The sequence below is a fragment of the Ochotona princeps genome, chromosome 16, assembly GCF_030435755.1.
Source record: "Ochotona princeps isolate mOchPri1 chromosome 16, mOchPri1.hap1, whole genome shotgun sequence".
Taxonomy (NCBI): Eukaryota; Metazoa; Chordata; class Mammalia; order Lagomorpha; family Ochotonidae; genus Ochotona; species Ochotona princeps.
Genome location: NC_080847.1, coordinates 21,113,358 through 21,126,660, shown reverse-complemented (window position 1 = coordinate 21,126,660; position 13,303 = coordinate 21,113,358). Strand labels below are relative to the sequence as shown.

The window sequence follows — 13,303 nt, the reverse complement described above, 5'->3', positions numbered from 1 at the left end:
AGCCACAGGGTCTTCCCCTTCTCCCCTCCCCACTTCCTCTTCGCTTAACAAAACCCAGTTTTTTCCCCTCCAAAGGAATTAGCTTGTATTGGGTTTAAAGATGTTCCTTTTTCCTTACATTTCCTCCTAAGACTGAACTGAAACTTGGTAGCCATTCTCCATGGCCAGATTTTGTTTGGGCAACAAACTGAGTCTTCCTTGTTTAGTGGCAGCCTAAGGGGTACCCCTCAAGAACTCAAGTAACCCATAAGCATGTTAACTGCTGACCAGTCAATGCCCCAGGCCCCTCCCCCCATGTGGCTGCAGGGCCATGTGTGCAGCCACTGTGCGCTAAGCTAGGCAAAGCCCTGGAGAGACGACAGACTTGCTTTGCCATGGGCAACAAGAAACAGGCTTAGAGAAGGTCAATTTCATACTTAGTTTACATCATCAGGGCTTCATTTTCTTTCTCTCTTTTTTTTTTTTTTTTTAGGCTTTATTTTGAAAGTGGAAGGGAGGAAAGGAGAGAGAGATGAATCTTCCAATTACTGGTTCATTGTGTCTCCCACATAGATAGCAGAGGCCCAGGGACTTGGGCCATCTTCTTCTGCTTTCCCCAGACCCTTAGCAGGGAGCTGGGTCCAAAATGGAACAGCTGGACACAAGCTGGCACCCATAGGAGACAGTTACTGCAGGCGGTGGCTTGACCTGATGTGCCATGACATCGGTCCCTGGGCTTCATTTTCTATAAAAGCAAAGAAGTATCCCTGAAGCTGTTTGGTTCTCACTTTGCAAGAGCAGTACTTTCAGAAGCATGAACTGTGCTGGGAAAGCAGTGGTGTAGTCACAGACAGCAAGCTGACCAATTCCCGCAGCCAGCTGCGGCCATTGCATCCCGCAGCCTCTGCAAAGCTTTCCGCATCCTCTTCTGGACACCCGTGAGACAGACAGGGCCCAGATTTGATAGCCCATTCACCAGCTGGGCAGACGGGGGCTCCCTGTGTGCCCACCCCGTTCCGGCCCTGCCTAACCCTGTTTCCTGTAGCTCATCTTCCCAGACCTGGTGGAGGGGCTGGTGCTGCTGAACATCGATCCCAACGGCAAAGGCTGGATTGACTGGGCCGCCACGAAGGTACGTGGGGTGTGCCCAGGGCGCAGGTTGGGGTGTAACCAGGCTGGGGGGTGCACGCCCAGTCACAGCGGCTTCTCCCCCACAGCTCTCTGGCCTGACCAGCACTTTACCAGACACTGTGCTGTCCCACCTCTTCAGTCAGGTGAGGGGCTGGGGCTTCAGCCAACCCAGGAGCATGCTCAGGTGGGAGCAGGGGCCCTCAGCTAGGAACCAGATGGAGCCCTGGGCAGCCGCTGAAGGGCCGCATTCTGCCCACCCCCTGGACAGCCTGGGCTCCCACCCCGCCATTCCGACCTGGTCGTCTGCGCCTGACCCATCTCATTCCACACTCTGTTGTCATCTGTGATGCTGCAGCACCTAACAGATGGGGTGGGAGTCCTTTTCCCAGTCCCTTCCCCAGGCATCGCCCTCCACCTCCTCCCGTCTGGTGCCTCCTCCCAAGCCCGTGTCTCTGTGTGTGTCTGCTCTTCTCCATGCCCCCACCTGCCCTGCCGGCCCCAGGAGGAGCTGGTGAACAGCACAGAGCTGGTACAGAGCTACCGCCAGCAGATTGGGAACGTGGTGAACCAGGCCAACCTGCAGCTCTTCTGGAACATGTACAACAGGTATGGGTGGGGTGGTGCTGGCCTGGGGAGGACATTCCAGGCCCATGCCCACGGAGGAGACAGGGCAGGCAACCCACCCGCAGGGCAGCCAGTGGATGAGCAGGAGGCCTGCCGCAGGGCTCAGTTGTGCTCTTGGGAGTGGCCCTGCCCTCTGCTATATGCACGGTCCTGGGACAGTAGAGAAGAGAGACCTTGTAGCATCCTGTTTTTCTACTTGGCAGCACTGGGTTTGGGGACCCCTTTTCTAGTCCCAGGGTGCCCACTTTGCCTCTGCCCCACAGCCGCAGAGACCTGGACATTAACCGGCCTGGGACGGTGCCCAATGCCAAGACACTGCGGTGAGTGCCCACTGGCCTCCAGAACTGCCCATGCCTGAGCTCCCCCGTGCCCAGGCCAGACAGCCCCTCTCCCTCTGTCTGCAGCTGCCCTGTGATGCTGGTGGTCGGGGACAATGCGCCCGCTGAGGATGGGGTGGTGAGTGGAGGGTTGGGGGACTGGAGTGGGAGGCAGGTCCCCGTTACACCGTGCACCCCCACCTGGCACACCTCCATGCTGGGCACAGGAGGGAGCTGGGAGCCACTAGGTGACTGCTCTGTCCTCCAACTCTCCAACCCCTCAACTCGGCCTCTACCTCCTTAGGCCCTGATCTATCCCTTCTCTCTCCTCTAAAACTTCATTGGCTCAGGAACTAAGTAAGTCATTCACCACGTGCCACTGCCTGCCTTGGGGCCCCCGTGCACACCTCCTGCCTGAACCCTGGCAGCTGGTAGTCTGCTGGGCTGGGCAGGTTCTTGTACCTCATTGGCACAGAGCCATCTGGCAGCTTGGAGGCCCAGGGGGGCCCAGGGGCGCCCAGGGGCACCCAGGAAGCACATAGGCCTTCCAGGAGATTTGGGCAGAGCACTGTAGGGCTGGGCCAAGTAGGGCCTCAGGCACTGCCTGACCCCGAGCCCCTGGGACTTTTTCAGACCAGTCCTGTCAGTGACCCTGCCCTGCCACATGGGTACTGCCCTGCCACTGATTGCCCCCCATTCCCCCAGCAGCTGTGAGTGGGGTCTGTCAGCTGACTGACCCCCAGGACTTGGGTAGGCTTGGGAGAAAGAGCCCAGGTAAGGGGCCACCTCACCCAGGTCCTGGCTGCTAGTCCTCACCTGCACCCATGCATCTGCTCCCTTCACTAGTTCTGTGCCCAGAACTGCCCTTGGCATTGGAGGTGGGGACGGGTGGGACTGTTGCTCAAACCAGTTCCCATCCCCAGGTCGAATGTAACTCTAAGCTGGACCCAACCACCACCACCTTCCTAAAGGTGAGACCATCCTCCTGGGCTGAAGAGGGGCCAGGACCGGGGCAGGGAAGTGTGGGGTGGGGCCCTGCTCAGCTCCCCCTCCCTGCTCTTGGCTTTACAGATGGCAGATTCCGGAGGGCTTCCCCAGGTCACACAGGTGAGACCCTCGGCTGTCTGCCTCTGTCATTTGGGGGTCTGGGAAGCTCTTCCCCTCACCCTAATCCCGGGCAGCCAATCAAAGTGTGCCTGTCCTACTGTCCCACAGCCCGGAAAGCTGACCGAGGCCTTCAAATACTTCCTTCAAGGCATGGGCTACAGTGAGTACACTTCCACCCAGCCAGGTCAGAGGCCTGTGGGCAAGGTGGCGTGGGAGGAACAAGGGGGTCAGCTGGGCCCCAGGTGCTGGACCAACCCAGCCAGGGCACCTGGGATGATGCCCTAGGAGAGGCTTTGGAGCGCTGTTTGGATGGCAGTGCCAGGCCTTTTGGGGGTGGGGAGAGACTTGCCAAGGGAGCCTGTCTGAGGGCAAGTCATACATACCCTGCTGAGCCCAGGGCATGGCTGTGCCTGGGCACCTGAGAAGGCAGACAGTGCCCAGGGAGCTTGGAGTCTGGGGCCCAGGAAGGGCAGAGGGGCCCCACTGGGTGTGAGGAGAGCTGAAGGCAGCCAGACTTGGCCTGGGAGTGGCAAAGAGATGCTGAGGAAACAGAGTCCCTGGACAAGGCCAGTTTCCTATCTCTCCTCTCCTTGCACCTGCCCTCGTGCAGGGGCCAGGAGGCTGCAGGCTGGGCTCATGAGCCCCACAGCACATGTGCACACCCACACATACGTGCACACGTGTGTGCACATGCCTACACACATACATGGACACATGTGCATGTGCCACTCAAGCCCCTCGAACATCATCTCCTTTACCCCTCATACCTGCTCTTTGGTAGCCGACTTCCTCCCTGCAAGCTTGTTTCTGTCGTCCTGCAAAATTCCTCCTTGGGGCCGGATCTCCCCATGGGGGAAGGTGAAAACATGGACCCAGGGGCACAGGCCCTCCCTCCATGGAGAAGCAGGGCAGAAAGGGGCCAGCGCCAGTGGAGAGGAACCAGGCCAGCAGAGAGGCCTCCAACTGTGAGGCTGTGCCCTGGGTGCCCCACAAACACTTGGAGGATGAGTGTGTGAGCTCCACGTACAGGTGCTGGGGGAGGGCTGCGCAGGCTTCCTGCACCCTGTGTTTACATGGGGGGGGGCAGCAGGATGGTGTGTGTGAGTGTGCGTGTGTGCATGCATGTGCCAGAACTAGGGATGGACGCCCGAGGTTTCACCCAGGAGCGTGGTAGTGCCTACAGCCTCGGCTGGTGAAGGGGGTCAGTATGGGGGATGGCAGGGTGGGCTCAGGCTGCACAGAGTTTGGTCCCCGCTGTGGTTCCTGCAGCCACTGTGCAGGTGGGCAGGCCCCTCCATACGGGTCCTTCTGTCTCATGTCCTTGGCCCATCATCACGCCCCTGTGGCGGCCTGCTGCCATCTTCAACATGTTCTGTGTCTCCCCATCCCTGCCCCCTCTGGCTCTGTCTTCTCTCAGTTGCGTACTTGAAGGACCGAAGGCTGAGCGGAGGAGCAGGTAGCCCTGGCCCTCCCCTGATGCATGGACCCACCCGTCCCGCCTTCCCCAGCCCTTTCCTCTGCTCGGCGCTGAAGCCGCGGCTCGCTGTGGTTTGGAGCCTTCTCGCGTCTCGCTCAACTCAAAAGCCCGAAAGATTCCTGCTCCCATGTACATCCTGCCATGCCGAGGGCCAGCCCTGTTGGGTGGCTCCAGGTTGGCTGCAACTGGGAGCAGTTTTGCTTCCAGCTTGCCCCAGGCAGTAGTGCTGTGGGGTCTCTGGGAGTTAGCACCCATTCTCATAGGATGGCCCGGCCCATCAGGTGGACGGCCGAGCTCCTGACTGAGGGCCACTGGAGGCCAGGCACTGTGGCCTGCTGGAAAACAGTCTCCCCTGCCCCAGTCTGGCCAGAGCTCTGGTCAGCCAAACTGTCACTGGCCCTGCATGCCTCAGGCCTGGGGGATCCAGCACCTGTGCCCTGGCCTGGGACGGCCCTCTCTGTGCTGCTGGAAGATCGGCTCTCGCTGGCCGCTTTGCTTGCGTGTCCTCCTGCCACCTGCTGGTGCTGAGCCTGGTCTGCTGGTCCTCACTCACACCCGTTCCCATCTCTGTCCACAGTGCCCTCAGCCAGCATGACGCGTCTCGCCCGCTCTCGTACAGCGTCCCTCACCAGTGCCAGCTCGGTGGATGGCAGCCGCCCACAGGCCTGCACCCACTCAGACAGCAGCGAGGGGCTGGGTCAGGTCAACCACACCATGGAGGTGTCATGTTGAAGCCCATGGTCCTGCTGAGGTCCCCCATCTGCCCACCCACCCGCATCGAGGTCCCACTGCCATCCCTATGCCGGCTCATTTTCCCTTTAGTTTGTTTTGGGTAGGGCACGGGGTGGGAAACTGGGCTGCTTCTCTTCTGTATAAAAACCGCAGGGGGGTCCAGTCCCTAGGCTGCAGCGGGATGGCCCCTGAGGCTCTGGTGGGCTCCCTCCCTCTCTCCTCCGGCTGATCAACCTGTCCACTTGGCTGACTTGGAGGAGCCTCTCATCCAATCCCGTACAGCCGTGGCCAGGGCAGGGCAGGGCAGTGGGGAGATCAGAGATTCACTAAGGCAAAAGTCACAAACAAGGGACAACACCTTGGGCAGGCAAGTTTGAGATGAGGGCGTGCTGGGCATGGATGTGGCATGGAAGCCAGGGGACAGTGGTGGGAGCATTAGGAGGTGAGCAACCCCAGATCCCCTAAAGGCTGGGCGTCGCCTCCAACCAAGCACACCTGTTTCTGTCTTGTAGTACAGGCAACAGTCATCCTAACAATAGCCACAAGGGGGCACTGTAACCAGGCAGCCTTTCTCCTGGTGCTTTCTGGGCTGGGCTGGTGCTGTAGGGCCAAGGAGGCAAAGCCCAAGAAAGGCCAACATGGAGACCCCTGACAACAGGCATCACATCCCATCCCCTCCAGCCCACACTGAGCCCAGTTCAGAGCCAAGGCCCCCCCTGACCCTGTTTCATGTGACCTGACCAGGGTGGGGCTGAGGAACCCTGTGTGCTGAATGTCTGCTGGGAGCCAGCAGGTGGCAGGCGGCAGGGCAGCTGGGTTCCTATAGGCTTCCTTCTTGTCATCCAGGCTTCCCAGAGGACAGTTCATTTGGCAGCCGCGATGATGCCAGGCTGAGCTCTGGTAAAGACACACCAGGATTTCCTGTTGGTGTCACCAAGAAAGAGAGTGTTTGGGCAGAACAGGTGTGAGGCAGCCAGACCCCCTCAGCCTCTTGCCAACAATGCCTGAAGGACCAGGCTTAGGCAGGGGCTTGCGGGGTCCTGAGCAGTGGGAGGGAGGGGACGACTGTTAAAGTCCAAGTAAAGGAAGACGGTCCCCCGCCCTGCCGCACACCAGCCCCATCCTGCCACCTAAGCCACTGGTCTCAGACCCCAAGAGAGAGAAAGAGGTGGGACAGCACACTGGAAAACCACAGGGCTGTGGCAGGCAGGTGTGCTGCGGCTGAGGGGCCTCCCCCTCCGGCACTGCGTCCTGCCCAGGCATCCCTTCCTTCTCCCCTCCCTTCTAATCAAGCCATCACTGGATTGCTCTGGAGCCTGGTAGAGTGTTAAAATGTCCCCACTGCTATTCACTTATGTGCTTCCTTGGAAAACTGAATGTGACTGTTTGAAAGCTGGTAAACTTACTCCCTTACTGTAGGTATAGCACTGCAAACCTTACACTTTTTCTTTTGCTGTGTCCTCTGAGACGAGAAATCTATACATACCTATACATTCTATCTATGTACACGTATATTGGCTCCTCCCGTGTGTGGTTTCTATCGGAGGTTGTCTGTTCTCTGGTCAAGGTGAACTTTCATTGGAGTTTATTCTTTTCCCTTTCTGTACAAATAGCCTAATTTTGTGTATTCAGGTGGCCGATATCTATCATGAGACTTTGAGATGACAAAATATAAAATAAAAACCCTTATCAACAAGCAGGTGTTAACTGCAGTTTCATTGACTGTGTGGGACTGCAGAGGGCAATGAAGCCAGGCCACGGGTCACAGGGCTCGGCTGCTGGACTGGTGTGACTGATGGGGCTGGGGGAGTCAGGGGAAGTGGGGAGGGGGGCTGTGCCGGGTTTTCATCTAACTCCTGTTCTCACACTTTTCCTCTCCATCCCTAAAGCTAATTCCGCAAGGATTTGCTCTAATGAGGCCAAGCTGAGAGTTTCACTCGGGCGTTTGGCTTCAGAGCCCACACCTGTGACCTCTTGTATTCGGCTCATTTTTAAATTCACAGCATGCTATTTCTCCATGCAGAATCATTTATTTTACTCATTCATTTACCCGATAAACACGCCCTGCTGTGTCTCAGCTAATAAAGTGAATATGTGCTATGCAGAAGATGTCCACAGATGCGCCAGCAGGCGCAGCGGGTCTGTTGAAGATCTCAGAGCAGGAGCCCTGAGGGCCACGCCTCGCGGAAGCACCCACACACAGCTCCAGCTTGACCAACCAACCGACTACGGAGCTCAAAGAAGGCGGCTGCCTGCCAGCAGGGGTAGAGTCCCCGCCCGACTGCCAAGCCTGAAATCGATACTTTCTTCCAGTGCCCAGACTTCAAGAAGCCTCAGCACTTGGATAGAGACCCACTGGTTGCTCGTGGCCCTGGATCGGGTCCGAAGCAGCGCAGAGCCGCCGTTCTGTGCGCGCATAACGCGCTAATTCCAGCTTCAGACACCGGGCGCTCCTAGCACGTCTTCAAGGAGCAGCGATTGCACCTGCCCGGATTCCCACGGCGCCTGCCCGGAGGACGCCCAGCCTCGCCCGACGTGCTTCCGGCGCCTGGGTGGGGCCAGCGTGCCGCCCCGGAGGCGGGGCCGCGGACGCCGGAAGCCCCGGCGCCGAGTGCTGGCCGGCTGGGACCATGGCGACGCAGGCGAAGCGCCCGCGGGTGAGCGGCGGGCGACGGGCGCGAGGTGTACCCCTCTCCCCGGGGCCGTGGCCGGCGTCCTGCGTGCGCCTTCTCTCCCGTGGGGCCGTGTGCCTCCGGGTCCGCGCGTCCCTCCCGCGCGCCGGAGCCCCTTGCCGCCAGCGCGCACGCGCGGCCCGGGCGCAGCGGGACGTGGACGCTGAGCTCGCTTCTCTCAGGTGGCGGGGCCGGAGGGCGGAGGCGGCGACGCGGAGCCTGTGGCTGGCTTCCTGAGCTGGTGCCAGCAGGTGGGACTGGAGCTGAGTCCTAAGGTGAGCGAGCAGGGAGCGGAGCGGGGCGCGGCGGCGCGGCGGGCCCAGGGATGCTCTGACCCGGCCTTCCCCGCTGCTGCCCTCGCAGGTGGAAGTGAGTCGGCAGGGCACCGTGGCCGGCTACGGCATGCTGGCGCGGGAGAGCGTGCAGCGCGGGGAGCTGCTGTTCGCGGTGCCGCGGAGCGCGGTGCTGTCGCAGCACACCTGCTCCATCGGCGGCCTGCTGGAGCGAGGTGCGCGCGCGGGCGGCGCGGGGGGGTGCGGCGCGGGCGCGCTGAGGCGCGCAGGGGGATTTCAGCCCTGTCTTCCCGCAGAGCGAGGCGCCCTGCAGAGTCAGTCGGGCTGGGTGCCGCTGCTGCTGGCGCTGCTCCACGAGCTACAGGCTCCAACCTCACGCTGGAGGCCCTACTTTGCGCTCTGGCCTGAGCTGGGCCGCTTGGAGCACCCCATGTTCTGGTGAGCGTTGCGGGAGGGGCGCCCCAGCCGCTTCCCCGGGGCCAGGGCCCCCAGCCTGGTCGCGATGAGGTGTGTGAAAGGAGCCTGGGTGGGAGTGTCGCTGCAGGCCGGAGGAGGAGCGCCGGCGGCTGCTGCAGGGCACTGGAGTGCCCGAGGCTGTGGAGAAGGACCTGGCCAACATCCGCAGCGAGTACCATTCCATCGTGCTGCCCTTCATGGAAGCCCATCCTGATCTCTTCAGCCCCAAGGTCCGCTCCCTGGAGCTCTACCGCCAGCTCGTGGCCCTGGTGATGGCCTACAGGTGAGCAGCACCTGGGCCGGTGAGGGGGCAAACAGTGAGCTCCAGCCGGGTCCCTCAAGCCTGAGCCTTAACCCAGGTTCTCTCTGGCAGCTTTCAAGAACCACTGGAGGAAGAGGAGGATGAGAAGGAGCCAAACGCCCCTTTGATGGTGCCAGCAGCAGACATTCTAAACCACTTAGCCAATCACAATGCCAATCTAGAATATTCTGCAGTGAGTGGATTCCCACCTAGTTCTTGTTATGTGCATTGGTGATTGAGCATTTGCTTCAAACTGCTGTTTCATTGGGCTCCATTTCCCTACTCTTCAGAAGTGAGTGGGTGAAATTTAGTTCTCCCTTATATATATATATTTTTGTAGGTATATTACAGTAAAATGGTTTATTTTTTTAAACACAAAATACCTCAGAGTCCTCAAAGTTGCAGTCAACTGCTCTGGTAAACACAGGCTGTGGAACGATATTGCAGTGCTGGAATGGGAGGGGCTGCTGTGTGCGCCATGAGGCCTGCGCAGTGCAGCCTGGGCACCCCTTTCTTTGGAGGTTCTAGCAGGGGAGTGCGGCTGTTTGCGTGCCCTTGACGGAAGACGGGTCCTCTAGCAGGGATGGTCGTGGTCCCGAGCGCGCAGCTTTGGTAGGGGCACGCATGGAGCTATGAGGGAAGGGTACACCCGCCTAGCCAGCCCGATCAGCCGACTCGACCCTAGCGATCAATGGGTGACTTGTCAGAACCAAAGCACCCTCACATCCAACACTCCACTGTTTGGGATGTTCACTCAGAGGTCTAAAATAATCCGATGACCGCTTTCATATCAGCTGTATTTTGTACAGGAAGGGATGGATGGTGGCAATAAAATCAGTGGTAACTGATCGCCATTTCATTGGGGGAGCAGTACTTTTTAAGTGTTAAAGATGGGTGATCAGAGTGTTGCCTAATAAAAATGGGGCTGATGCACTATACCAGGGGACTAGCAGGAGCTGAGGCAGGCCTCAGTCTGTGGCTGACCCACATCCGCTGGAGGGGAGCCACTTCCAAGGGGTCACCTGGGAAGGACACTGCCCCAGCTTCTCCCTCTCACCCCAGAATCATCTTCGGATGGTGGCCACTCAGCCCATTCCTAAAGGCCATGAGATTTTCAACACTTATGGACAAATGGCCAATTGGCAGCTGATTCACATGTATGGCTTTGTTGAACCGTATCCTGACAACACAGATGACACAGCTGACATCCAGATGGTCACCGTTCGTGAAGCAGCATTACAGAGTGAGTGTTTCCTTCACGCTTTGAAATCGGTGTAGCACATGACTGGACTGAGAAGACAGCCTTTGGTAGACGGTGGCTTCTGTGGCATGTCTTTGCAGGAGTGAAGGTGGATGCTGACCGGCTGCTCCTGTGTGAGCGCTGGGATTTCCTGTGCGAACTGGAGATGGTAGGGGAAGAGGGAGCCTTCGTGATCGGGCGGGAAGAGGTGCTGACGGAAGAGGAGCTGACCACCACGCTAAAGGTAAAAGGCCAAGAATGACCTTTGCGATTAGAAAAGGCTAAATTAGGTCAGGTCAACTTCAGAAACATGGTAGTGGTGTGACCTAACTAAAGGCTATCATGTTTATTTCTAGGTACTGTGCATGCCTGCTGAGGAATTCAGAGAATTTAAAGACCGGGATGGATGGAGAGATGATGAAAGGGAAGAAGACACCCTGACACTCAAAAATATCTCCAAGCTCAAGGCGCCATGGAAGGAGCTCCTTCGGGACAGTGTGGTGCTGACCCTGCAGACGTACGCCACAGACTTACAAAGTGAGCAGGATTTACTCGGCAATGAGGAGCTCTACACCCAGCTCAGCTCGCGGGAGCAGCAGGCCCTGCAGGTCCGTTATGGTCAAAAGATGATCTTACACCAGCTGCTGGAAGTGACCAGTTAGAGTAAGCAGTAAGAACTGTTTTTAAGCTGATAATCATTGTTGCTTTAAAGTTTGAATCTTTCAACTTTCTTATTAAATACCAGAAGAAAAGTCAGCAAAGGTGTGCTAGGTGATGGTTCTGATTGGGAACAGCATGCTTTGGAATGATTAGCTTAACACATTTTTAAACAGTCCGTAGAGTTACGGTAGGGATGGGTGTTATTGTATTCTAGTGTTTAATAGTATGAACCATACAGGTGACCTGTCAAACCAGCTCCGTCTTGAGGAAATCATGCTTTTCTGTTGGATGGCCCTTGATGAGACCGGACAGGTCGTTTCCCCTTGAATGATTTGCTCTAGACACCAAGGACATTCAGGCCTTGCTCATGTAAGACATCATCTTTTAATTTTGAGCCCTTTGGTTTTACAACATGAGTACCGTTAAAGGTGAGGCATTTTATGCTTCAAAATGTATTCCTACTAAGTTTTTTTTTTCTCCTGCTGAAGATAGTCAGCTTGGTAGTGGGAATGATCTTAACTCAGCTGGGAGCTGGTGCTTCCCTGGACTGTCCATATTTGGGCACCATGGACTCACATGCATACACGTATAGCGTGTGAGCAAATGCCCAGGAATTCTACGGGGTGCAAAGGAGAGCACAGGAACCAATATGTTTAAGATCCTTACAAAAGGGGTTGTATTGGCCCTTTGTTGGTTTTTTTTTTTTTTTTTTTTGAAGATTTATCTATTTTATTACAAAGTCAGATATACAGAGAGGAGGAAAGACAGAGAGGAAGATCTTCCGTCCGATGATTCACTCCCCAAGTGAGCCGCAACGGGCCGGTGCGCGCCGATCCGAAGCCGGGAACCAGGAACCTCTTCCTGGTCTCCCACACGGATGCAGGGTCCCAATGTACTGGGCTGTCCTCAACTGCTTTCCTAGGCCACAAGCAGGGAGCTGGATGGGAAGTGGAGCTGCCGGGAATAGAACCGGAGCCCATATGGGATCCCGGGGCATTCAAGGCGAGGACTTTAGCCGCTAGGCCACGCCGCTGGGCCCCCTTTGTTATTTTTCAACTCGGTGATAGGGAAGATAATTCATAAGATTGGATTTCTGTTCCTACATGATGAGCAGGGTAGGCTCAGCCTCATCCCAGGGGCCAAGGAATGTTCTCAAGCACAAATGAGGAGCTAGTTCAAGTGCTATGCTCCACAAATTAGTTCTAAAACAGGTTTGGAGGGCCCAGCACAATGGCTTAGTGGCATGAGTCTTTGCCCTGCATGTGCTGGGATCCCATGTGGGTGCTGGTTCCTGTCGTGGCTGCTTCACTGTGGCCTGGGAAAGCAGTGGAGGAGGGCTCAAAACCTGGGACCCTGCACTGAGACCTGGATGAAGCTCTTGGCTCGGCTCCGCTCTGGCTGTTGAGGCCAATCAGGGAGTGAACAAGCAAACGAAGAATTTTTTCTCCTCCTCTGTCTGGTTTCCCTTTTTTTTAAGTTGGAAAGGAAACATTCTGGTTAAATAATGTTGAAGCTTGCTGTTCTCAGCAACACCGGGAATGCCAAAGACGGGGAGCTCTGGCCTTCAAGCAAGCGCACAGCTCTGCTATCTGCCTCCTCATTACAAGGTTAACTGCTCTAAAACATTTTCAACAAACCCATGAAACTCCAGACAAAGGTTTTCTCTTTCATATATTTACACAATTCAAAATGATATTCACAGCATCTTTTAAATTTTGGCCAAGAGTCAAAAAAAATGCATTTAAACTTTGGAACGTGCCCACGTAGACAGGGAGGCCCACCCCAGCAGTAGCTGGAGAAATGCCCAAGAATCAAAGAGCTGGGAGAGCCGGGGAGAGGAAAGGATTCTTCAGTTCATGAACTTGGCGCCCTGGGGCCTCCAGGCTGACATCTTTACAATGAAGACACAGCTCCATCTAACTGGCACCTGTCCCTTCCATTACCTGCTGAGCCTGCTTCTGTCCCATGCAGCACTGTGCAACCGACTGGAATAACCTGAGGAACAGAAGACAGTTAATCGTGTATTTCAGTCACAGAGCCAACCGAGAGATAGAAGAGTCTATAATCGTTTGATGATTCAGACAAAAAACTCACTTTTCAATTTCTGGGGCACAGTGTACAAACTCATGGTTCCAGAACTTAAATGCTGGGTTTTTAATCAGTTCAATGAAGGTAATAAGAAGACCCCAAGGATGTGGCCTATTTACAATCAACCGTTCCAAAAGAACCCTAGAGAAAAGAAAACAGTAGTGTTAACAGATATGCACGAATTACAACCACTTCATTACCCTCTTTTCCGTGGCATACCAAGATA

General features: G+C 56.5%; 3 protein-coding genes across 14 annotated transcripts in view; 2 read left to right on the top strand and 1 right to left on the bottom strand.

Moving 5' to 3' along the window:
• NDRG4 (NDRG family member 4) overlaps positions 1–6,643 on the top strand; it is a 33,255-nt gene extending 26,612 nt beyond the window's left edge. For 3 of the 5 annotated variants that reach the window (XM_058674355.1, XM_058674353.1, XM_004583900.3), the window contains 10 exons: positions 1,025–1,111; positions 1,197–1,253; positions 1,613–1,716; positions 1,998–2,054; positions 2,139–2,190; positions 2,975–3,022; positions 3,123–3,158; positions 3,267–3,318; positions 4,576–4,614; positions 5,213–6,643. In XM_058674355.1, coding sequence (XP_058530338.1) covers positions 1,025–1,111; positions 1,197–1,253; positions 1,613–1,716; positions 1,998–2,054; positions 2,139–2,190; positions 2,975–3,022; positions 3,123–3,158; positions 3,267–3,318; positions 4,576–4,614; positions 5,213–5,367 — 687 coding nt within the window. In that variant the 3' untranslated portion in view covers positions 5,368–6,643. The remainder of the gene's footprint in view (positions 1–1,024; positions 1,112–1,196; positions 1,254–1,612; positions 1,717–1,997; positions 2,055–2,138; positions 2,191–2,974; positions 3,023–3,122; positions 3,159–3,266; positions 3,319–4,575; positions 4,615–5,212) is intronic. The other 2 variants (XM_058674354.1, XM_004583901.3) reach the window with 1 other exon arrangement.
• A 1,340-nt stretch (positions 6,644–7,983) lies between these two features.
• Positions 7,984–11,148, top strand: SETD6 (SET domain containing 6, protein lysine methyltransferase). The gene is made up of 9 exons (XM_004583904.3): positions 7,984–8,024; positions 8,222–8,314; positions 8,403–8,547; positions 8,629–8,770; positions 8,877–9,071; positions 9,162–9,282; positions 10,152–10,332; positions 10,431–10,573; positions 10,686–11,148. Exons 1-9 carry the CDS (start codon positions 7,998–8,000, stop codon positions 10,989–10,991), a joined length of 1,353 nt encoding a protein of 450 aa, XP_004583961.1. The 5' UTR covers positions 7,984–7,997; the 3' UTR covers positions 10,992–11,148.
• A 1,495-nt stretch (positions 11,149–12,643) lies between these two features.
• The window catches only part of CNOT1 (CCR4-NOT transcription complex subunit 1), a 73,661-nt gene continuing 73,001 nt past the window's right edge, over positions 12,644–13,303 (bottom strand). For all 8 annotated transcript variants that reach the window (XM_058674479.1, XM_058674481.1, XM_058674477.1 and 5 more), the window contains exons 48-49: positions 13,084–13,218; positions 12,644–12,984 (exon numbers count right to left, since the gene is read on the bottom strand). In XM_058674479.1, coding sequence (XP_058530462.1) covers positions 12,906–12,984; positions 13,084–13,218 — 214 coding nt within the window. In that variant the 3' untranslated portion in view covers positions 12,644–12,905. The remainder of the gene's footprint in view (positions 12,985–13,083; positions 13,219–13,303) is intronic.